The following is a 24,675-nucleotide window of genomic DNA, read 5'->3' as shown; positions in this document are numbered from 1 at the left end:
ACAAACACCAGCAAGGGGTTAACGTAAGAAACTCCTGCAATTCCATATAAAGAAAAAAACAAGAAGCTGGAAATCCAGTGGAGAAGTTTCTAAGTAATATGAATAAATAATTCCCAGAAGAGTAAACCCTAGTAGCCAATAAACATATGAAGAAATGTGCAACCTCATTAGTGATTGCAGAAAATAAAAATTAATCCTATAATTTTTTTATGTTATTATCACTTTATGCTCACTGGATTGGCAAAAAGTAAGTAAGGTAACATCAAGGATGTAGAGAAACAGGCTGTTTCACACACAGCTAATGGAAGTATAAGCAGGTACAGCTGTTCTGGAGAGCAGCCCGGCTATGTGGAGTAGGTATATACCATGTGACCCACAGTCTCCTTCCTTCAGAAAAACTTCGGTATAGATCCATAAGACAATATGCAGGAAGGTGTTTGTTGCAGCATTTTATAGCAGGGAGTTGGAAATGGGGGAAGGATATGTAAGGTGTGGCTGATGTATAGCAGAATATTACTTATATAAATTAGAAACACAGCAACTAATTTATAAGAATATATCCATATCCAAAAACAAAAACCAAGCCAGTTGCTATCAAGTTGACCCTGATTCCTGGTGACTGCATGTGTGTCAGAGTAGAACTGTGCTCCACAGGGCTTTCGATGGCTGATTTTTCAGAAGTAGATCATCGGGCCTTCCTTCCAGCGTGCCGCTGGGTGGACTTGAACACCCAGCCTTTTGGTTAGCAGTCAAGCATTTGACCATATGGATCTTTTATAAAGTGTATTAAACTGGGTATCAAATGTCAGGAGGAAGGATTGGGAGTGGCTTATCAGGGATGAATGGAATAAACAATAAGGCAAAATAAAGCAAGACTGGGGCTTCCAGCAAGCTATGATGATAATATTAAGGACTGAGTATTAACTTTGTCCACCTGATGTTCCTCCCAAAATATAAAATTTACTTTATTTTTTTTTAAATGAAAGAGTAAATCTACATTTATCTCAAAAAATTCTTAAAAAGGAAAGAAAAAATATAAAAATATTAAAAAGAAGGGTTTATGTGGGATAGAAACTCCTTTGCCTGCCATTTATTAGTTGTAAAATTTTAATTACCCACAGTTAATTTTTAAGCTTTCACTAAGAGTAGTAGTTCTACTTTGCTTTCACATCTTCTACTAAAAACATTTTACCTTCTCCATTAAGTAGCTTGAAGTCTACAGCACAGAAGAAATTGGGATGGAAAAGAACCCCTCTTTCTAATCCACCTCTTTGAATTTTGAGATATAGTTAATTATCAGTTAATCCCAAATTACCACATCATCTAAAACTCTTCATTTTGGCTTAATACCCCTTTTCCCAGATTTAAAAAAAAAAAAAAAGTTTCTCCTTCTCCACCTACCCTTTTGGGAAGCAAGTGTTAGAAATCAAGTGTTAACCAGGAGGCAGGGAATAGGAATCTGTGAAAGATCAGGAGCCAAGGAAAGTAGATCCTAGGATTGAGTTTTTATATCTTTCTGTTACTACCTGTTCCTCCTTCCCCACCAAAAACAAGCAAAACCAAAATCCCTCTGTGCACTGCTTAGATTGCTGCCGGCAGAATCATGATCCATAGACGCTTCATCTTTCACTGTAAACCACGCCCCCCTCCTCCCACAGTTCAACCATCACCTACCGCCTGGATAACTGGTTGACTGAGAGTCATGCTCTGCCGAAGCACTCTGGATTTTGTGGGTTTTTTCCCTTCTCTTGCATACCCAGAATTGTGACTTCCTGAGTAGGTCTCTGAAATAGAGTGTATAATAATATACTTTTTAAGCAGTTCCTTGGGTGTTTTGAAGAATTACTATTAAACTAGTCACAGCCACAGTTGTTTTATTGCTGTTGTCTCGGATGTATTTTGTCACACTTAAGATGAAAAAAAAGAATGAAGTTACTTACTTTGAACAGTTAATTTTTTTATTTAAAGCAAAGCCTCTAGAACTAATCAGTGAACTAACTTTGCATCTTTTCACTAATGTATTTTGAACAACTGAAAAAGTCAGCACTAGAAAATTTACTCAATATTAAATTTCTCAAAGAGCCAAGATTAAAACTAAAATAAGCATACAGGAGAAAGGTTGAGCAAAATTGTATACAGTGATAACAAGTTAGATACTTGTATATTTATTACAGACATGGAGGCACGAGTCTTGACTTGTGTCCTGTGTAGTCCTCGGCTCTTTTTAGGGGCGTATTTTTTTATTACTTTGAGAGGTCGCTATGAGTCGGAATTGCAGAATCAGACAGATGTGGGCCGGAATTTCAACTCTGCCATTAATTGTATATCCTTGAGTAACTTACTTAATCTCCCTGAGTTTCATCTATATAAGGGAATAATGTCTGTCTTTCCAGAGTTATTTCCATTACATGAGATGACATATGTATGTAAAGTACTGGCATAACACCTGCACCTTATTTGGTGCTGAGTAAGCGTAGAGTTAGTATACAGATAGCCTGTGTTCTGCTTAGCTTGGAGTCAAATCCCAGTACTACTTTGAAACTAACCAAGGATCCTGAGGAACTTCTAGAAGAGAGTAATGGGAGGTTGAATCAGAGCTCATGACTGCTCTAAATTTGAAGGGCTCACCCTATTCCAGGACGAATGCTCCTCTTGGATTTTTTGGGGGTTTCTTTGTAACTTGTGTGAAGGTCACATACGCCAGTTGAGGAGGGCAGAATTTGATTTTAACTTAAATTTTAAAACTTTAAATACTCCCTTTAGTTTTTTGTTAATATGATAAGTCAATATGTTAGTCTCACCTAAAATAATTACCACTTTGTAACTTTTTAATCAGTGTGTTCACATTTTATCAGAATATAGAATAAACTTCTTACTGATTTAAATCAACCACACATATCAAAGAGAAATAGTTAACCAAATTATTTGTTTGCATAAATAAATAAATATTTGTCAAGTGCTTACTGTATACTGGGCACTGTCTGAAAGACTTTGTTCATACTAATACTAGTTTAACCACCCTGTGAAGTAGATGCTGTTATTGATCCTATTTTATAGATGAATGAGAAACAAAGGAGTTAAGTAATTTGCGTAAGTTCACACAGCAGAGTGGAGGAATGGATGTTCATTATAATTCATTTATTGTTAAACATGCTAAGAATTAATTTGGAGAACAAAGGAGTATTCCAGAGAGATACAGTCTATATTTGTTTACGGCCATATAGAACAGACAAGATTTAGAGAACTTTAACAACAGGGTTTTCACTAAGAAATTTCCAGCTGCCATCTGGCTTTGGAAAAATATGTGTGTATGTATTTTGATCTGCTCAAGTATAATACTGCCTGAAAACAGATTTGTGAATCATGTTCTTTGGCCTTGATCCCAGAAATACGAAAAGCATGATTTACAGTAGAAACAAGAACTTTAAATTACTCTTTGTTCTTCCTAAGAAGGTATAAAAGCATATTAACTTTATATAGTTGCAGAGGTATAGATATGGAAATTTTCATTTAACACTTGGCGAAAGAAGAATTTATAAAAATCCTGAAGTCAAGAGTTGTGAGCCCCCCAAAATCTAAGGTGTATTTTACACACTTTTCAAATGGCATTCAAGAGCAATTGGTTATCATTTAACTTCTTACATAGTTTTTAGCCTAGTCTGACTCAATATTTTCTAATAAAAATATTTAAAGAGTATAAATTATATGAAGATGGTGGTGAAAAATAGAAAGAATTTATTCTGTCCCAATTTAGAAAACATTCTGATAGGTGGTGTGGGGTGGAGGGACTCACAGTGTGGAAATTCTTTAATATCAATGCATGTGTGTTTTGTTTTGGTTTGCAGCGCAAGACTCATCAGTTTTTTGTAAAGTCTTTTAGTGCTCCTACGAAATGTCATCAGTGTACCTCGTTGATGGTGGGTTTGATACGACAGGGCTGTTCCTGTGAAGGTAAGAACAACATGGAAAGAAATGTGAATTCAAGTCCTAACATTTACTACCTAAATTGCAATCAGAAACTTTATTCTCTTTAACAGGTATGTGAATGTTTGTTTGTCTTACTTAATCATTAGCTTTTGTTTGGATAACAGGATGGAGACAATGAACTGAGTCTGTTTGAATACTGGGGAAAGTAGACAGATGGTTGTAGAAACATTTAAATATGTTTCATTCTATATTAGTTTTATTATTTGGGTGAATTTGTGATCCCCCCAAAAATATTAACCTATATGACAGGAGAAATGAAAGGTGTCCTTGAATCTATTCATTTAATTTTAATTTATTAGAGAACTTATTGTTGAAAAGTATTGCTGTTGTTGTTAGGTGCCATTGAGTTGGTTCTGATTCACAGTAACCCTGTGTACAACAGAACAGAACACTGCCCGGTCCTTGCTCCGCTGGTATTCGTTAGGTTTTTACTGGCCATTTTTTTCAAAAGTATACTGCCAGGTCCTTCTTCCTAGTCTGTCTTAGTCTAGAAGCTCCACTGAAACCTGTCCACCATGGGTGACCCTGCTGGCATTTGAAATACCGGTGGCATAGCTTCCAGCATCACAGCAACACGTAAGCTACCATGGTACAACAAACTGCCAGACAAGTGGTAGAAAAGTAGGCAACACAATATCTCTTCAGAAATGTTAAATGTCTGCCACTATGCCTTAAAAGATATTTTATTCCTAGTACTAATAGCAGAGGTTTTTCCCTACTCGTTATTTGCCCACCACATGTTCATGAAATGCCTGCTTTAGGCTTCTACACACTGGGGATACAGCAGTAGGTGGGAGGAAAATACCAGCGCTCTGCCCTGGTGAGCTTACACTCTGAGAGATGAAGGAGAGAAGATCACAGGTCATTTAGCAGAAAACAAAGTATATTCATTCGGGTGCCACTTTATTTTTCCTAGGACTTCTGAAATGAAAATGATTTAAATTATGGGGCAATATATTGTTTTTTTGTGACTGTCGTAAGACGTATACTTTTTTTTCATTTGATGAGGCTTGCCTTATATGTGATTTACTGGTATATCTTATGAAAAAGACAAGAAAATATGTATTAATTCTAATACTAGTTTCCGTTTCTTAGCTCTTCCATTCATAGGGTTGGAGGAGTCCTTACAGGGAATGTAGTCAGTCACCATCAGATACATGTGTTTTCTTCATATAATATACTTGTACTTAGCCTGCCTTTTAATGCTTTGAGTAAAGGGTCTTAAACACATTCTGTTTGGTTAGTTGTTGCAACCAAAGTGGAGAATCCAGATTGTATTGTCTAACTAGTACGTTAGATTCATGGGTTTAGAACCAAAGAAAATGGTCAGAGTTGAAAAGTGGAGATTTGAGAATTTTAAGTGTACAAAGTCATGAATATGAATAACATTGTCCAGGAAGCACATATAGAATGAAAAGAGAACAAGTACAAGGACAGAGCTCCGGGAAGTGTGTTTCAGGGAAGGCAAGAAGAAAGGATGGCGAAGGAATCTGAGTTGGAATAGTCTATATCATTTATCAGGAAGGCGTGAGTGACACTGAAGAAGGAGAGAATGAGTACAGTTTTCAAGCCTTATCTCATTTGGAACTTAGCTGTGCTTATAAATATTTGTACATGTCATTTTAAATCCTGTTTGTCTAAGAGGATCCAGGGTGCCTACCTGGCATTAAGCCCCTTATGATTTTTGATGCCTCAGAATCATCTGCAATACCAGAGTAGGAGTTCTTGAGGTTTTCTCAGGCTCGCTTCCCTTCTAGAGTCTTACACCATGAAATTGTGCCCATCCTTTCTTCAGAGCCTTTGACGCCTGTCTTATAAAGCTGTGGGGACATGTTCAACTATGCCCAGCCTCTGTCTGCCATATTTTGTAAATGTTACAGTAGTATCATTACAGCCTTTAAAGATCCCTGTTCTTTTTTTATTCCTCCCTGGTTGATTGGAATTAGATCCAGTATAGGATCCACTGCCTTTTTGAGGCAAGATTTTTTGCTTGTTAGCAAAACAAAAATACAGGTAGTCCCCAACTTATGACGTATCTGAGTTACAAAGAACTGCACTTAGAACTGTTTTTTTTTTTTTTAATTTTTGTATCTTTTTGTGTGTGTATGTATGTATTAAAATATATCTGTAAGTTTATATGTAATGTTTCCTATCTCCAAAGACAAATAAAGATCAGATGTATAAAAATATTGAAAATAAGAGGCAGTAACAGTGAAAACTTCTTTTTAAAAAATGAGGTATTTGACTTATGTCAGAACGAACTTATGACAGAGTCGTCAGAACAGAACCCTATCACAAGTCGGAGACTATGTGTATAACATGTTGGACACTACACTTAAAATTGAATGGGATGTCCCACGGAAGTTTGTATAGTTTCCAACAGTCAATACCAGTCCATCTTGCCTCTGTTGGTTTAAAAATACCCATTTTTCCCATGTGTATGTATTCCCACAATGATATTCCCTCAGTTCCCCTCTTCTTCTTTCCCAAATATTCTCTGGGATCCACTGTTAGAGTAGGGATTGTCTAAATAGATAATCTAGAACCCCTCCTAACAAGTTTGTTTGTTTTAAATATTTTAACTTTTAATTCTCATCCAGCCAAGTCTCAATGAAACTTAGGAGTTTATTTTACTTGTCATTTTGTCTTTGAATCTCAGGTTTACCATGTGAGTATCAAATAGATACATTATGGCAATATTGTTAGTAGTTAGGTGTGCAAGCTCTGAGCCAGGCTGCCTGAGCTTGAATCCCAGCACTGTGAACTGTGAGCTCTGTGACCCTGGGCAAGTCATATGTAACATGGGCATAATAATTGTATCTCCTTTAGGTTGTTATAGAAAAGTAAAAAGCACACAATAAAATTAGCTATTATTATTATCTTGGTAGTTGTTTAAATATATGTAATGGTATTAATAACTACTAAAATTTACCCTTAATTTATACTTTCCTAATCACTGAATAATTCCTATTACCAAGTTAGGAATTTCCAAATGGATAGTACTAAAACTTGTCACCTATATTATCATCATTATAAATTGAGTGACTGTTACGCACCTGTCATAATAATATAAGAGCTTAGAGAAGCTATAGTATTTTTTAAACATTTAGTTGTTACAGTTATTATGTTTAGTTTATTTAGTTGACAAATATCTAAAGTCTCATTGTTTGACTACTTTAAGGAAGTCCAACATTGATTTCTGTTTAGAGAAGCAATAAATGAGAGGAGACTACAATCAAGGCAGCAAAACCAGCTTACCACATTTGGTTTAAAGTTCACTATAATTAATAGAGTGATAAATTATTTACTGTATCTTTATAGGGGACATGAATTAATCATTATCCTTCATTCTTCCAACAAACACTGAGTGTCTGCTCCTTGGCAAGCACTGGGCTAGACATGGAGCGACAAAGGTTTCTGCCAAACAAGGAAGATAGACAAAAGGTGCCATGCCAACACCATGTTCGTGGTCTAGCAAGAGAAAGTACTTATAGGCAAATAATTTCAGTACAGCATAAATTGTGATAGAAGTTTATTCAAGAAGTGATTTCACGAAGCAGAGAATGGTCAGCTATGCCTGATAGGTATATCAAGAAAGGCTTCACAGAAGAGAAAATGTCTGAGCTGAATTTTGAAGATTAATTCGTAGAAGTTTTGCCGGCAAATAAGAGGGGAAAGGCTGAAGAACTGTGCAGTGGCATATAGTCAGGAAAGAGTATGACAGGTCTGTAGTTGCAGATAGTTTTATATAGCAAGGTATGTAAGGATATATCCTGGCAGAGGGGAAGGCCACAGAGGAAATTGGCAGGAGGTGAAATTAGAAGACAGCGGCCTTGATATAATAATAAGGCATTAAGATTTTATCCTGTAGGAGATGAGAAGAGCGAGTGAGTGGAGAAAGAAGAGACAGCACCTGCAAAGGAATAGTGGTGGCCCAAGAGTGACATCTTAGAAGCCAAAGAAGAAAAGTTTTAAAAAAGAGGGATTGGTAAAGTTTGCCAGATGTTACAGAAATGTTAAGTAATTTAATGTCTGTTAGTAACCCTTTCAGAGCCCTGGTGGAGCAATGGTTAAAGCACTCAGCTGCTAACCAAAAGTTCAGAGATTTGAACCCACCGGCCGCTCCACAAGAGAAAGATATAGCAGTCTGCTTCCGTAAAGATTACAGACTTGGAAAGCCTATGGGGCAGTTCTACTCTGTTCTATAAGATCGTTAGGAGTGGGAATCAACTTGACGGCAACAGGTGTTTTCAAGAAGAATTTCTGGGCAGACACCAAGTTGCCATGGGGTGAACAGATAAAGAGAGAGAACTCCAGGAAGTACTCTTTTAGGGATTCGAAGTTTAAATCAACTGTTTTATTCACAAGACTAGATGATTTTTGTATCTATGTTCTTCTCATTTTGATCACTCATGGTAATACAGAATGTTAGTATTACAATAATAAAGGAATTTTTACTGTTTCTCATTGAAATTCTTATTGGTAAGTCAGTGGATCAGCTCCTCAAATGATAAGACATTTGTATAAAATAAAACAGAGAGAAGCATTCATCTAACATAACCCCTTGCATGTAATGAATGCTCAGTAAATATTTTTTTTTTGTAAAAATGGATTCCTATTGAACATCGTTTCTTTTTTTTTTTCCCTCCAAAAGTGTGTGGATTCTCCTGTCATATAACTTGTGTAAACAAAGCTCCCACTACTTGTCCAGTTCCTCCTGAGCAGACGAAGGGCCCCCTGGGTATAGACCCACAGAAAGGGATAGGAACAGCGTATGAAGGCCATGTCAGGGTAAGTATGTTACGTCAGGCTTGGCATAATCTTTTAAGGTTCAGTAAGGAATTGAAATTAAACCCGGTCACTTTGTGAACATAATTCTTGACAGAAAATTAAATGAATAAAATTCATCTGAGCATCTTTTCATCCAGAGTAACGATTCGAAAACGAAAAGCTAGCCTTTGCTCAGAGATGAATTCCAAAATGTCTCATACTTTTCTGACTGTCCCGGTCTTTTTATGAACAAATGTTGAACTCTCCATGAATGAATCTTTGGCAGACCATCTGGCCAGAGAGGTGACATATGGCTGTGAAATATGAGATATCGTCAGGTATTATCTTACTTGTCACCATGAGTAACACTGAAAGCATGAGCTGGCCTTCATCTCACTACCAAGTCTGACTTTTGTACCACTTAGAGAAAAAGCCACAAATGTGATTTTAATGAGTTACTAGTACTGTTTTTTGTTTTTGTTTTTTTTTTTAATTTTCAGAATAAAAAGTCGTTCAGTGTTTTCTCACATTTTTTCATGTTATTCATGATATTTGTGTTCCACCTGCTACTTCACCAACCAGGGTGACAGACTTATAATACATTTACATTATCTTTAGGTTTTCACCATGTAATTACATATATAATTAAAGGAGTTCTGAGTGATATTTCAGTTGAGTTGTTTTTGTTTATTTGTTTGCTTACTTGTCTGTCTAAAAATAAACTAAGATTCCTAAGCCAGCTGGAGTGAAGAAAGGATGGCAAAGAGCACTGGCTGTAGTTTGTGACTTCAAACTCTTTCTGTACGATATTGCTGAAGGAAAAGCATCACAGCCCAGTGTTGTAGTCAGTCAAGTGATTGACATGAGGTAAGCTTCTGAAGGTGAAAATACTTGTATCATTGCTACATGAGAATAAAAATGTACTGATTTTTCTTTTAATAATATTGCCATGTTTTTAATTAATCTATCACTAATTAATTTTATAACTTACTAATATTACTGTAGTAATATAGTTAACAATAGAAAATAAGGTGTATTTATAAGATGGATTAATACATGTGTGTGAGTGTGTTGGGGCTAGGGGCCACGATAAAGAAGCTAGTGTTTGAGTCCGAAAGACCAGTTTAGAGGTTACTGGGGTGATGGAGGCCTAGTGTACAATGTTTATATCATCACCTGAAGACTTAGAGTGTAATTCCAATGTGAGGAAAAGCAATAAAAATCTCAAAATCAGACAAGCTCTTGGAATATACAATGAATCAGTAAACATTTATGTAAGAATGTCTCTTGAAGGAAAAGCAATATGCTTTTCCTTCTGTCTCTGAATATTTCTGGTCTCATTGTACAGACTTTCCTCCTGTCCTTTCGAACTCTCTCCATTTTCTCTTCTCATAACTCTAGGCACTCTCTGAGTGATCTTATTTACTCCCATAGCTTCAGCCATCACTTCCACTTTGGTGACTCCCAAACATATATCTCCGGTCCAGATCTTTATCCTGCGCTCAAGACTAGGATTTCCAGCTATGTTTCATTTCACACCAACATCACAAACACATTATCATCCCCCACAGATATAGAATATGAGGGGGTAGATGCAAACAATGTTAGCAAGGAAAATTTGACAGAACCTGCTAATGAACTGAATATAGAAAGACATGGAGAATAATCAAACGTAAGACTAAGGTGTTAAGCCTTCAAGACCAAGGGATTGATGGTACCAATAACCAAATAAAGGAAATCACAAGGAATAAATTCCAGTGGAGGAAATCTGTTTTATATGTTGAATGTGTTGAGGGCATCTGCAGTTTATTATGGGACGCAATAGGGTCTCCTGAAGGCTCTGAAGTGCTACCAGGGTTCAAATCTCTATTTTATAGTATACTTACTGGCCTCATGACTTTAGGTAAGGCAGTAATTATTTTTAGCTCTTGTGTAATGTGCCATTGTTTAGTTACTCTTGATAAATAACTTTGGGCACTACTAGTGAGATTGTGAAATGGTACAGCCAACGTGGAAAACAGTTTGACAGTTCCTCAAAAAGTTAAACATAGAATTACCACGTGACCCAGCAATTCCTCTTAAAGTTATATACCCAGTAGAATTAAAAGCAGGAACGCAAATAGATACTTACGCACCAGTGTTCACTGCGGCACTATTTACAGTGCCAAGAGGTGGAAACAGCCTAGATGTCCATCAGCAGATGAGTGGATAAATGCAGTACATATATACAATGGAATATTACTCAGCCATAAAGAGAAATGAAGTCCTGATACATGCTATGACATGGGTAAACCTTGAAAACATTGTGCTAAGTGAAATAAGTTAGTCACAAAAGGACAAATATTGTATGATCCCACTTATATGAAATATCTAGAATAGGTGAGTACATAGAGACCAAAGTTTACTAGTGGTTAACAGGGGCAAGCAGGGAGAAGGGAGAAAAGAATACTCAGTGCTCAGGGGACTCTAAGCTTCTGTTAAGGATGATGGAAAATTTGAAAATGGGTAAGGGTGACGATTGAACAATACAATATACGTAAGTTCATGTCACTGAGCTGTACATATGAAGAATGTTGTAAGGGCAAATGTTTTGTTGGGTGTATATTTACCACAATTAAAAAAAAAAGATTACTTTGGGCACTATCAATTACAATGAGGGTATAAATAAAAAAAATTTTTTTTTAAGTTCAATTTGGATATTTTACGCAATTAAGTTTTAAGGATTACTCCTCATGAGTTATTTGGATACACACTCAAAACCACATACACATACCCACATACAGTGACTTTTAATGTTTCACTTTTCCTTCAGGGATGAAGAATTTTCCGTGAGTGCAGTCTTGGCTTCTGATGTTATTCACGCAAGTCGAAAAGATATACCCTGTATATTTAGAGTAAGTGTGTATGCTTTAATTTCATCTCTGAATTATATGGCTTTTAATGAGTATAAATTTTGCCTCCCCATATAAATCATAAACCTACCTGGACTCGTCCCAAATCTTACATTTCTCTATATCCTCCATATCATAGAATACATGAATGTATAAACAATCAGTGTTAAGTATTTAATTAGTGAAAGAGCTATAGACCTTCTAAAATAGGTTTCCTCTTGTACAATATTTTTGAGTCACCATTCCATTTTCTAATAAACACTACCACGGTGGAAAATTGGATAAGACTTAAAAAAAAATAGAAGTTTATATCTTTAAAAAGGTCATTTTTAATATTAATTTGTGTTTCAGTTACCTGTTGCTTTGTAACAACCATTTCAAAAGTTAGTGGCTTTAAAACAACAATGATTTATTATTTTTTACATTTCTGTCAGTGGCAGGATAGTTCCTGTAGTGTCAGCTGGGGCCGCTCATGGGGCTGCTCCAGCCTTGGTGGAGGGTGTGGTGTCTCAGCTCTCCTCTGTGTGGACTTCTCCACACAGCCTGTAGTCATTCAGTAGTCTGACTGAGCTTTACATGGCTGGCTTCCAAGGAGCGAAAGAAGCCAGGAGATCTTTTAAGGACTAGGCCCAGAACAGGCATTATATCCCTTCCGTATTCTGTTGGGGAAAACACGTCATGAGGCCAGCCCAGATTTAAGGGGAGGGGAAATAGACCCCACCTCTTGATAAGAAGAATGGAATTCTATAGGAGGAATTGTTGGCAGCCATTTCTGGAGGCTGTCTACCACAGTACAATTCGTGAATTGGTGAATTAAGACAACAGAGGCAGAAAAGGACAGCTGACCTATTATTGTATCTGTATGGCTAGTATTTGTCTATGAATCTTGTATCTAAGGAAGGCCAGACAACCCCTATACTTAGTCTTCTTTAAAAAAAAAGTCAGAGTATGTGGGTATGTAACTATTTGTTCTCTCCTCAGCCGCCAAGGGATCCTACAGAGGTCCACTTCCCCATAATTGATTCATGTAGTGGAATTTTATTGTCACTGATGCTTAAATTGGAAACCCTGGTGGCATAGTGGTTAAGTGCTACAGCTGTTAACCAAGAGGTTGGCAGTTCAAATCTGCCAGGCGATCCTTGGAAACTCTACAGGGCAGTTCTACTCTGTCCTATAGGGTTGCTATGAGTCGGAATTGACTCGACGGCAGTGGGTTTGGTCTGGTTTGGGTGGTTAAATTAATTTTAATAAGGAATCCATATATATAAAATTTAAATCTGATTATGAGTGCTATTTGCATAATTACAAACCTTCGTTTAAATATTAACTCGAGGTCTGATCTGCTCTAATGATAATATGAGTTATTGGCATGAAGTAACAGAGACTTATTTCTGACTTTAAAACAAATTGAAAGACACCATGGTATAGTGGGAAACCCTGGTGGCGTAGTGGTTAAGTGCTATGGCTGCTAACCAAAGGGTCGGCAGTTCAAATCCGCCAGGCGCTCCTTGGAAACTCTGTGGGGCAGTTCTACTCTGTCCTATAGGGTTGCTATGAGTTGGAATCGACTCGACAGCACTGGGTTTGGTTTTTTTTTTTTTTGGTTATGGTGTGGTGGTTAAGAGCAGAGACACTGGATCCCAGAATACTAGTTATGTAATCATGGAGAAGTTTTCTCACGTAGAAAGCAAGGATGTGATAACAATACTTACTTCATGAAGATGTTGTGAGAGTTAAATGAGTTAATACTTGTAAGGTGCTTAGAATTAGTACCCAGTACTCAGTAATTACAAAGTAAATGTCAGCTGTTGTTATATGAGTCAGTGTAATGCTTTTTTTTTGTTTGTTTTTGGGAGGAGCCCTGGTGGTGCAGTGGTTAACCACTCACCTGCTAACCAAAAAGTTGGTGGTTCAAACCCACCAGCAGCTCCACGGGAGAAAGATGTGACAGTCTGCTTCCGTAAAGATTACAGCCTAGGAAACCCTGTGGGGCAGTTCTACTCTGTCCTGTAAGGTCACTCTGAGTCAGAATCGTCTCGATGCAATGAGTTTAATGCATGTTTTTATGTTACTGTTCTAGCTTTTTATAGCAAGGAGAGTGAAAATGGTACTGTGTTTAAATGGTTTGTGCTCCCTTTGCTTGTCATGAATTCTAATTAATGCTAAAACCAGTTATTCTTCTGATTAGGAGTAAGGAAACTCTATTAAAGGTATCATTTAATGAACAATCATTTTATTGGTGAGGGCTAAGCAAACTAGCTTAGCCATAAAACTATATAGGGTGTGTGTTTTCTGATATCATGACTATTGGTTAAACTGTTCTAGGTCACGGCTTCCCAGTTCTCCACATCTAATAACAAGTGTTCAATCCTGATGCTAGTAGATAGTGAGAATGAGAAGAGTAAGTGGGTGGGAGTACTGAGTGAATTGCACAAGATTTTGAAGAAAAACAAATTCAGAGACCGCTCAGTCTATGTTCCCAAAGAGGCGTATGACAGTACTCTACCCCTCATTAAGACAACCCAGGCAGCTGCAATCATAGGTATGAATTTACATTTATCATGTTCTCGTAATTGTTTACTATTCTACCCTGTGGTGAGGGACTGTCTTTCATCTAGGAATCCTCAGTACTCAGTGTAATACGTGTCTTATCAGAGATGCTCAGTAAATGTTTGTTGAATGAATGGGGCCTATATTAGAACTTCGTTTTTCAGTTAACAAGAATAAGCACACTTTCCAAATGCTTGTTCTTCTGAAAATGCCACAGTGCCAAAGATTAACGAATCTATTAACCAATCTATTTTCTACTTGTGTGACTTAGAACAAGTTACTTAATTTCATAGAGTATAAGTCCCATATGTAAAATGTAGATATTAATTACGTTGCTGAGGTTGTTGGGAAGTTTAAATAAGATGGCCTCCATAAAACTAAGTGTTTTGCATATGAAATGCCCTCAAGAAAGTGGGTCTGCCTTTTAAATTTTAGCCATATTCTTACATACACATCCAACTCTTTGTTCCTTTGTAGTAAATACTGGAAAATTTAATGAGTAGTGTTCAAATCTGTTTGCCTTTCACAAATTTTTCCTCCCAAATCAAGAAATAGAACTGGACCCAGAGCACTAAGAAACTAGGTTTTTCATTTTTACCCCATTTGTTGAATAAACATTTAGTTATTTTTGTAAGTACTGATATAGGTTAGTTTCTAATGATTGTTGTACTATTAAAAATGGCATGAGTGATAATATTTACCAGTATATTCGGAAAGGAAATTTAATTGTGCAAATTATTATTGTTACTTTTTTAATTTTTTATTTGCTTTATTTATTTCAGTTTCTTGCACCAGATTTCCTTTACTGATAAGTTATATCTGGTTTATTTCTTTAGCTTTACGTAATGTTTACTAATAAAAAAGTTTCTTTTTTATGTCTTATATAGATCATGAAAGAATAGCTTTGGGAAATGAAGAAGGGTTATTTGTTGTACATGTCACCAAAGATGGTAAGAAAAAATTTATTTTGGAGCAACTTTAAACCATATGTTGTTAAAAATGCTAAATTCTAAAAAATAATATCAGAATTTTATTTTTTCTTTATCTGAAATTTTCCAGATCCAACTTGATGTTTATAAGTCAAAAGATCATCTTTTAGATTTCCATTATCTCCCGGAGTTCTAAAACTTGAAGTGTGTTTTGTCTTTCTTGGATCATTTTATGTAACTATTCTGCTATATGGACTCTGACTGCATTCCTAAAGATAGTCCATGGGAGAAAACGCAATTTGTTTTGTTTTTTTAATAGTTCTATTAGTACGATAAGAGGTAACAACCATTAAAGTATGTTTGTTGTTTTTTCCCGCAGTTCAACACAACATATTTTTTCTAGAGAGAAATTAAATACTGGGAGAAACAATGAGAAGCCAATTTAACTCAGCACTGTTGAATGCAGTATTCTAAGTTCAATCTTTATATCAAGTTCAATCATGGGAGAACACTGCATTTAAACTATGTTAGTTTGTTACCCGTAGAAGCACCTTCAGTGAAATCTGAGTTACTAAGTTACTTGGTTTTTTTAAATGGAAACCCCATGGTGAAGGTCTCTAGAATTCAGTGCAAGCAAAAAGATTTTTCTTAAAATTCAGCATGCTTTATCAGACAAGAACTTTTGCCTTGGCTGCCAGGAACCTCAGTGCTAAATTTAATTCCCTACTACAGTAATTATTTTATATCTTATAATGGGTTCAATTATCTTCTCTTTTCTCTACATGGTTTCTGCTCTTTTATTCTTCTGCATGTGTATCTCTGTCTTTATTATAAGCCGACATATTCTTTTGTGTATAATTGGGATATTTAAGTTAATAAAATGTTTGCATTTGATGTATTGTTGTTTCTGTGTGTAGAAATTATTAGAGTTGGTGACAATAAGAAGATTCATCAGATTGAACTCATTCCAAATGATCAGCTTGTTGCTGTGATCTCAGGACGAAATCGTCACGTACGACTTTTTCCCATGTCAGCTTTGGATGGGCGAGAGACTGATTTTTACAAACTAGCAGAAACTAAAGGGTGTCAAACCATTACTTCTGGAAAGGTCCGCCATGGAGCTCTTACATGCCTGTGTGTGGCTATGAAAAGACAGGTCTTCTGTTATGAACTATTTCAGAGCAAGACCCGTCACAGAAAATTTAAGGAAATTCAAGTCCCATATAATGTCCAGTGGATGGCAATCTTCAGTGAACAACTCTGTGTGGGATTCCAGTCAGGATTTCTAAGATACCCTTTGAATGGAGAAGGAAGTCCATTCAGTATGCTCCATTCAAATGACCACACGCTATCATTTATTGCCCATCAACCAATGGATGCTATCTGCGCAGTTGAGATCTCCAGTAAAGAATACCTGCTGTGTTTTAACAGCATTGGAATATACACTGACTGCCAGGGCCGAAGATCCAGACAACAGGAATTGATGTGGCCAGCAAATCCTTCCTCTTGTTGTAAGATTCTCTTACTTTTGGCTGTCTTAGCTTCCTGTCTCTTTCCTTTCTTTTTCTTTCCACTTAATGTCCTAAATTTAGTCATTGTTAATAACAGGTTATTATTTTTTTAAGCCATCCTTAAGGTTTTTCGTAAAGTATTCATCGTGTCTTTACGTAAGGTAACCATAATGTAGGTAGGCCTAGGCCAACAGGGTCAGCATTAGCATGCACATGACTAAAGCTAATCTTTGCAGGGAATGTTTACTTAGGTGGATTCTGAACCCAGGTTGTATTTTGAAATAACCCAGTTATCTTCCTGGTTGCCAAAAATACAGCGTTTGCACTCATTAATAACTGATAGGACTTATTCTGGAGAAGTAGTTACTAAGTGAATCAATCAGTTATGTATAGGTATATGATGTAGCATCTATAAGAAGCATTATTCCATTTTTACATTTTTTATCTAGATAGAAATTTTAGATTGCTTATTTCACTCTTTGAAGAAATATTCAGACACTGATAAATTATTGAATACTTAATGTATGCCAGTCACTGTATGAGCCATAGCAGTAAACAAAATAGACATAGTCTTGCTTTCACAGAGCATGCAATGCAGTACAAAAGATTCCTGATAAAATAAGTAGTTGCCATAGAATATAAGTGCTGTGATAGCAGTGATACAGAGTTCTGTAGAAACACATAGGACAAGTAACTAATCCAAAATGTTTTGTTTTTAGTGGAAGAAACTTGAATACGTTTAAATGCTAAAGAGAAAGAACCACTAGGTAACTCTGAGGGAAAGATTGTGGGAGATACAGGAAATAGAGTAAGACCCCAAAAAGGGCAGAGAGGATGGAACTCAGAAAACAGGTGGGAAGATTATTTGGGGCAGAAGGAATGAAAGCTCTTCCACTGTAAAGAGGTAGAAGGAGGCGGGATGGATTGGGTGCAGCCCAGTTAAAGGTTTGGAGGAAGAAGGTTCAGGAGAGCAGCACATGCTTATTACAGAAAAATTAGAAAATCTAGATTAAAATAACAAAAGAAGAATGCCCCTCTTCCTACCCACCCTGACTTAACTCTTCTTAATGTTTTGTTTCTTCTGAAATATATACACATGTATGGCAGCATACATAGAACAAATGCTGTTCTGTGTAACCTAGTCAGATAATTTGTATTACTATTTATAGACTTCTAATGTGGAGTAGGAGCCCTGGTGGTACAGTGGTTAAGATCTAGGCTGCTAACCAAAAGGTCGATAGTTCAAATCCAGGAGCCACTCCTTGGAAACCCTATGGGGCAGCTGTACTTTGTCCTGTAGGGTCGCTATGAGTTGGAATCAACTTGACAGCAACAGGTTTTTTAATGTGGAGTAAAAATTGAAATATCTGGCTTTTATGAATAGCTCTGCCAATAGTTTAATTTATGACCTTAATTTAGGTAAGAATTTAATCTGTTTACTTGTGTCACCATCTGTTGATACTCATTATTTCTTTCAACAGCTATGTATTGAGCACTTACCCTGTGCTATGCATTCTCTTACATTCATAACTGAGACTAGAATTCTTACCTAAAGACTACTCTGCTTTGTAAATGTAATGAAATTCCTTTGTAAAGTGTAATGAAATTTCTTTATAAAACTAGCTTTTAGCAAGGGAATATTAAACCCTTGATATTAACAGAAGCTTTACATATTATCATGGCTACACAGTCTGATCCACAGTATATCAATTCTTCATTTGTGATTTATGTTCTGTCTACTTCAAAAATGTTTCGATGTGGCTGCTGTATGATGTCAGTAGAATTTTGGTGAGACTTCACTCTATAATTATTTAATGGATTTTTTTAATGTTTTGGGTTTAATAATTAAAATAATTGCAAGGCTATTTCCTCCTTCCCTTCTCCCAGGTTACAATGCACCGTATCTCTCCGTATATAGTGAAAATGCAGTTGATATCTTTGATGTGAACTCCATGGAATGGATCCAGACTCTCCCTCTAAAAAAGGTAATTTAAGATTAAAATACACCTAAGTGAATGGGTGCATGTAAGTGAAGATTTTAATACAACTCTTTAGCTATTTTTCAGTAATTCAACATTTTCTAGCATATGGTTTGGTAATTTGGGATTTAGCTAAGAATAAGAAAGTAGAAATAATAAAAACAAAAATCGCACTATTTTTATTCTGTTATATTTATATTGTATTATATTTAATATAACATATATTGTTTTATATTACGTTATGTTATATTTATGTTACATTTGTTTTGTTACATAAGTACAATTGTTTTCATAACAAACAACTAGAATATACCCTACAGTTTACAATGTCAGTGTTATCTTCCATTTTGGGTTTAAGGAGCGCTGAGGGCATATATTATTATTCTTAATTATACCTGTTTTTCACATACTGGTATGCAGTTTTTAATCCTATGAGGACAGATCTCACAGGCTGGAGAAGTGATTAAACTTAGAACCAAAGCTGTGTATGAGTGCCTCATGATTTAAAAATAAAGTTTGCACACACTCCTAATATAACATAATATTTTCCTTTAACTTTATGTTTAGTGCTATGCCTGCTAACCATAAGGGTCGGCAGTTCAAATCCACCAGGTACTCCTTGGAAACTCTATGGGGCAGTTCTACCCTGTCCTATAGGGTCGCTATGAGTCGGAATCGACTCGACGGCACTGGGTTTGGTCTGGTTATGTTTTCATAGGAAACCCTGGTTAAGAGCTATGTCTGCTAACCAAAAGGTCGGCAGTTCAAATCCACCTGGCACTCCTTGGAAACTCTATGGGGCAGTTCTACTCTGTCCTGTAGGGTTGCTATGAGTCAGAATCGACTTGACAGCAGCGGGTTTGGTTTTGGTTTTTTTTTTATGTTTTCATAACATATAGGGGATTTTTGCAATTATAGACTGCTGTTTTGCAGGGATGGAGAGGAATAGTTTTATAAAAATATGTATACTATATATAGCATGTAGCATTAGTTGAAGCATCAAGGTATAGAAGGATGAACGTGAAAGAAAGTAGCCACAATCACATTTCAAATACCTCCCTGTTCTTTAAACCACATCAGCAGTGAAAAAAACTCTTGTAAACACTGCCACACTACATGAAGCAGTTAGAATATGCTCCTCCAGTTTGGAAATTCGGGCTGGTCACAATTAGTTTTCTGTGTATTTTTATCATGTAGTTTTGGGAATACATGTATGAAAGAATATGCGACATTTTGATGTGTAACAATGGATAGCTCACTTGTAAACCTACCTCCTGACTACAGAGCAGCACCTTACCAGGATCCGGTATCACCACATCTCTGTGTGCAGTTCTCCCTTGCTCCACACCCCGACCTCCCCCCGAGAAATCACTCTTCTCAATTGTGTCTGTCATTTCCTTGCCTTTCTTAAAATACAGATTTTTTGCATATTTAAAAATTCCTAAATAATATATTGCTTAGTTTTGCTTGGCTTGGGGCTTTATAAAAATGTTATGTCATATGTCATCTTCTATCTGGTGTTCTTCACTCATTTGCTGTGTTTCTGGCATACATCCATGTTCCTACATGTATTATAAAAGTTTACTTATTTTCACTACTATGAAATACTCTGTTGGGCAAATATATCTCAGTTTATTTATTCATTCTCTGATTGGCAGACATTTGAATTATTTCCCAAGTTTTTGCTATTATGAACAATGATGCCGTGAACATCTACGTATGTCTGGTACATATGTTGAAGAGTTTCTTTAAGTCTTATGCATAGGAGTGGAACTGATAGGACACATGGAATCCAATTGTCAGCTTTACAAGATAGTGATTTCCAAAGTAATTGTACCAGTTGACACTCCACCAGCAGTATGTAAGAGTACTTAACTGACCTACGTCTTCATTATTATTTTCCAAAGTAACTGTACCAGTTGCTACTCCCACCAGCAGTATATTAGAGTTCTTACTGACCCCCATCCTCATTAGCACTTGCTGTTGTCAGACTTCATTAAAAAAAAAAAAATGTTGGAATCAAAATCAGCTCCAACTCATGGCAGCCCCACGTGTGTGAGAGTAGAACTGTGCTCCACAGGGGCTTTCAGTGGCTGATTTTTCCAGATCACCAGGCCTTTCTTCTGAGGAGCCTCTGGGTGGATTTGAACTTCCCATCTTTCGGTTAGCAAGCTGAGCACATTAACCATTTGCACCACCCAGGGATTACATCTGAAACCCTGAACTTTATAAGTTTTTGTAAATAAAGTATTGTCTCACTGAAGTGTTAATTTGCATTTCCTCAGGTATCTATGCTTGTTCATTATTCATATTTCTTCTTCCATGAAATGCCTGGTCATGCCTTTTACCCCTTTTTCTATTGGATTGGCCATCTCTTTCTTATTGGTTTATTGGAATTCTTTGTATTTTATGGAAATTGAATTAGTAATGGGTGTTGTAAATCTTTCCCCTGTTTGTAACCTATCTATTTTTTATGATGCCTTTTTCTAAACAGAAGTTACTAATTTCAGTGTAGTTAAACGTACCTTTTTTATCCCTTTGGTTAGTTTTTTGTCTCTTACCTAAGAAACTTTTTTCCTACCTCAAGGTCATAAAAGATAGAGCCTTTATGTTTTTCCAAAAGTTTTAAAGTTTTGCCTGTTACATTTATGTCTTTAATCATCTAGAATTGATTGTGTGTGTATATTGTGTGAAGTAGGGATCCAGTTTCATTGGTTTCCATATGGATTATCAGTTGCTCCATCAGCATTTATTTATAGCCCCCCCTTTCCCCTGTGATCTGCAGTTTCACCTACCTAATATGTGTATGGAAACCCTGGTGGTATAGTGGTTAAGTGCTACAGCCACTAACCAAAAGGTCCACAGTTGGAATCCACCAGGTGCTCCTTGGAAACTTTATGGGGCAGCTCTCCTCTGTCTTATAGGGTCGCTATGAGTCGGAATCAACTCAATGGCAGTGGGTTTGATTTCTTTTTTTTTTAATATGTGTATGTTTAGTTTTTGATAATAAGAATTCATAAATCGGCTATGTTGATATCATTTTAGTATATTTATGTGGTCATAAATAACTTTAAAAAGTCAAATGTAAAGTTTAATATATTTCTATTTAGTACTTTTTTTTGCATAGGATATTCTTCTAAAATGTTATCATAACTTTGTTCAAATTAGATAATTTTATAACTTTCCAGTAAGAATTAATGTTATTTTTTGTGTTGTTGATTTTCTGAGAGGGCTATATTTTGAAGTAGAAGGATAAATGAAAAGGCCTTAATATTTTGTGCTTTATAAATAGATCAAAAACTTCATGGTTTAATTTTTAAAGGTTTTGTTCAAATATTAATTTTATTTTTTGTTATTTTAGGTTCGACCCTTAAACAGTGAAGGATCATTAAATCTTCTAGGGTTGGAGACAATTAGATTAATATATTTCAAAAATAAGATGGCAGGTAAGAAAATACACATATTAATAAGGCTCTTCAGTGGAAATAGTCTCTCTAAGCTTACTGTCCAAGGTCACATCGGTAATAAGGGGCAGAGACCAAATTTAAACTCAGGTGTACCTTACTCCAGAGTCTGTGATCTTTACCACTCTCGTGCTCTCTTAAAATATTAAAACAAACTACTAGACAGAAAGTCATTCTGTTTAAGCTTACCTAGCTATATAAGCAAAGTGTTTGATTCTAGCATAACCATTATTTTTCTGCAGGGCACATAGGTAAGAAGAGCAAATGTAGCTGTGTATATCTTCTGTACTTTCGATGCTGTAGAACCTACCAAAATCTGTAGGACTAAAACTGTGAACATTCATCCAGAGTTCCAGATTGGGACTTCAGAAACACATCTCCTGCCAAGGCATGGGGCTTAGAACTTCTCAAGTGCTAATGACAACATGGGAAGAAGCAGGAAAGAGGAAAGCCACAGGAGTGCCCAGAATCAGCAGAGGAAATGGGAACCCTGGATGCTTCAGAGAAGAGAGGGGCAGTTGGTCAGTGACCGAAGTCATGAGGTGATGATTCCCCAGCCAGTGAGTCTGTCCACGTGTAATTGATTCAGGGAAGTAAGTTGTTTGCCAGTCAGAGTATGCCCAAACAGTTAAAATTTCACTTATGACAAATACTGTTATAATGACCTCTTCTATATAATAGTTATTCTTGTGTCTTAGCAACAAATTTCTACGTAACAGAGATTCGTAAACATCTGATCACTTGTAGTGAAATATTTAATGCAGATGTTCTTATAATGTATTATGTATTTAAGAAAAGATTGAAGTTGTCAAGGATTTCATTTTACTTGAATCCACAATCAATGCCCATGGAAGCAAGTCCGGAAATCAAACGATATATTGCATTGGGAAAATCTGCTGCAAAAGACCTCTTTAATGCATTAAAAAGCAAAGATACCATTTTGAGGACTGCGATGCACCTGACCCAAGCTGTAGTGTTTTTGGTCACCTCATATGCATATGAAAGCTGGACAGTGAATAAGGAAGACTGAAGAATTGATGCCTTTGAATTAGGGTATCGGTGAAGAATATTGAATATACTTGAATGAACTGCCAAAGGAAGAAACAAATCTGTCTTGGAAGAATTACAGCCAGATGCTCCTTAGAAGGAGGATGGTGAGACTTTGTCTCATGTACTTTGGATGTGTTATCAGGAGGGACCAGTCCCTGGAGAAGAACATCATGCTTGGTTATGTAGAGAGGGTCAGCGAAAAAGAGGAAGACACTCAACAAGATGGATTGACACAGTGGCTGCAACAATGGGCTCAAGTATAACAACGATTGTGAGGATGGCTCAGGACCGGGCTGCGTTTTGTCCTGTTGTACATAGGAAGCAACTCGACAGCACCTAACAACAACAACTGTGTATTTTTATGCTTTTTTTTTTCCTCCACATTCCACCAATAAATTTGTGTGCTCAGCTATCAGAAAAAAATATCCATCAAAGGTTGTCTTTGTTGTTTTTTAGGTGCTTTTTGTTTGTTTTTAAAGTACTAAAATATACAAATTGATTTCCAGTTTGGTAATTTGCCACATCTTCTTAGAACTGGAGGTCTTTTGGTGTACGGATGGTTAATATAGTAGAAGTCCTATGCTAGACTCGAGAAAAGATATTCAGGTTTAAGAAATGATTCCCACTCAGAGATGGATTTGTCATGAAGCCAATGAAGCTTACGTTTCAGGCCCCTCACTTCCATTGTTTCTGATTTCTGTTTCTTAGAGAGGACCCCAAACCTCTGTGAGATTGGATCCACCCTCTTCTCACTGTGCAGGCCCGCATTGGCCATAAAATATGTTCATGCCCAGTGTTGTGTCTAGGGGACAAAACCTGTTCCAACTTGTCTTTTCCCCATGCTTTCATCTTTCCGTTCTAGGCTAAGAGTAGAGCTAGAGCTGGGGGAAGGGAGACCTGACAAAATTTAAATAAGTTGTCTTTTGGAAAGAATAGGAGACCCCATTTCCAAGAAGTGTTTTCTTTTCCCTTTCTTGCTTCCTCCTTCATCTCTCAGGAGCTCCAGATGCTCCCTTTGGCTTATCAAAATCTCCCATTGCCACCAAAACTCACCAAGACCTGCTCTACCCTCACAAACCCCAGATGCCAAAATTATGTCTCACGTTCTCATCTCCTTTTAAAATTCCATTCTTTTAATGTTTGTTGTCAGGAAAGCAATCTGATTAAGCTATATTATTACACTACAAGGAAAATAAATAACTTTTTTACTAATCATCTACTTTGGTTTGCCCTACAGTTCCACTTGGCTTCTTCTTACCTCTTTTTCTTCATTTCAGCATTTCGGTTATTAAAAATTTCTAAAGATTGGCTTTTCTCTTTTTCCTTATTTAGAGAGTGATATCCCCTGACATGTTACATGGATCCTTTATCTGTTTTGGAAACCCTGGTGGCGTAGTGGTTAAGTGCTACAACTGCTAACCAAAAGATCAGCAGTTCAAATCCGCCAGGTGCTCCTTGGAAACTCTGTGGGGCAATTCTACTCTGTCCTATAAGGTCGCTATGAGTCAGAATCGACTCGACGGCACTGGGTTGGGTTTTTTGGT

General features: G+C 36.5%; 1 protein-coding gene across 11 annotated transcripts in view; it reads left to right on the top strand.

Moving 5' to 3' along the window:
* CDC42BPA (CDC42 binding protein kinase alpha) overlaps positions 1 to 24,675 on the top strand; it is a 345,992-nt gene that overhangs the window by 300,357 nt on the left and 20,960 nt on the right. For all 11 annotated transcript variants that reach the window (XM_049868072.1, XM_049868063.1, XM_049868062.1 and 8 more), the window contains 9 exons: positions 3,846 to 3,951; positions 8,642 to 8,778; positions 9,485 to 9,624; positions 11,570 to 11,651; positions 13,974 to 14,190; positions 15,086 to 15,148; positions 16,045 to 16,638; positions 18,526 to 18,623; positions 21,979 to 22,063. In XM_049868072.1, coding sequence (XP_049724029.1) covers positions 3,846 to 3,951; positions 8,642 to 8,778; positions 9,485 to 9,624; positions 11,570 to 11,651; positions 13,974 to 14,190; positions 15,086 to 15,148; positions 16,045 to 16,638; positions 18,526 to 18,623; positions 21,979 to 22,063 — 1,522 coding nt within the window. The remainder of the gene's footprint in view (positions 1 to 3,845; positions 3,952 to 8,641; positions 8,779 to 9,484; positions 9,625 to 11,569; positions 11,652 to 13,973; positions 14,191 to 15,085; positions 15,149 to 16,044; positions 16,639 to 18,525; positions 18,624 to 21,978; positions 22,064 to 24,675) is intronic.

The sequence above is a fragment of the Elephas maximus genome, chromosome 24 (genome assembly GCF_024166365.1).
Source record: "Elephas maximus indicus isolate mEleMax1 chromosome 24, mEleMax1 primary haplotype, whole genome shotgun sequence".
Classification (NCBI taxonomy): domain Eukaryota; kingdom Metazoa; phylum Chordata; class Mammalia; order Proboscidea; family Elephantidae; genus Elephas; species Elephas maximus.
This window is presented reverse-complemented; position numbering and strand designations above follow the sequence as displayed.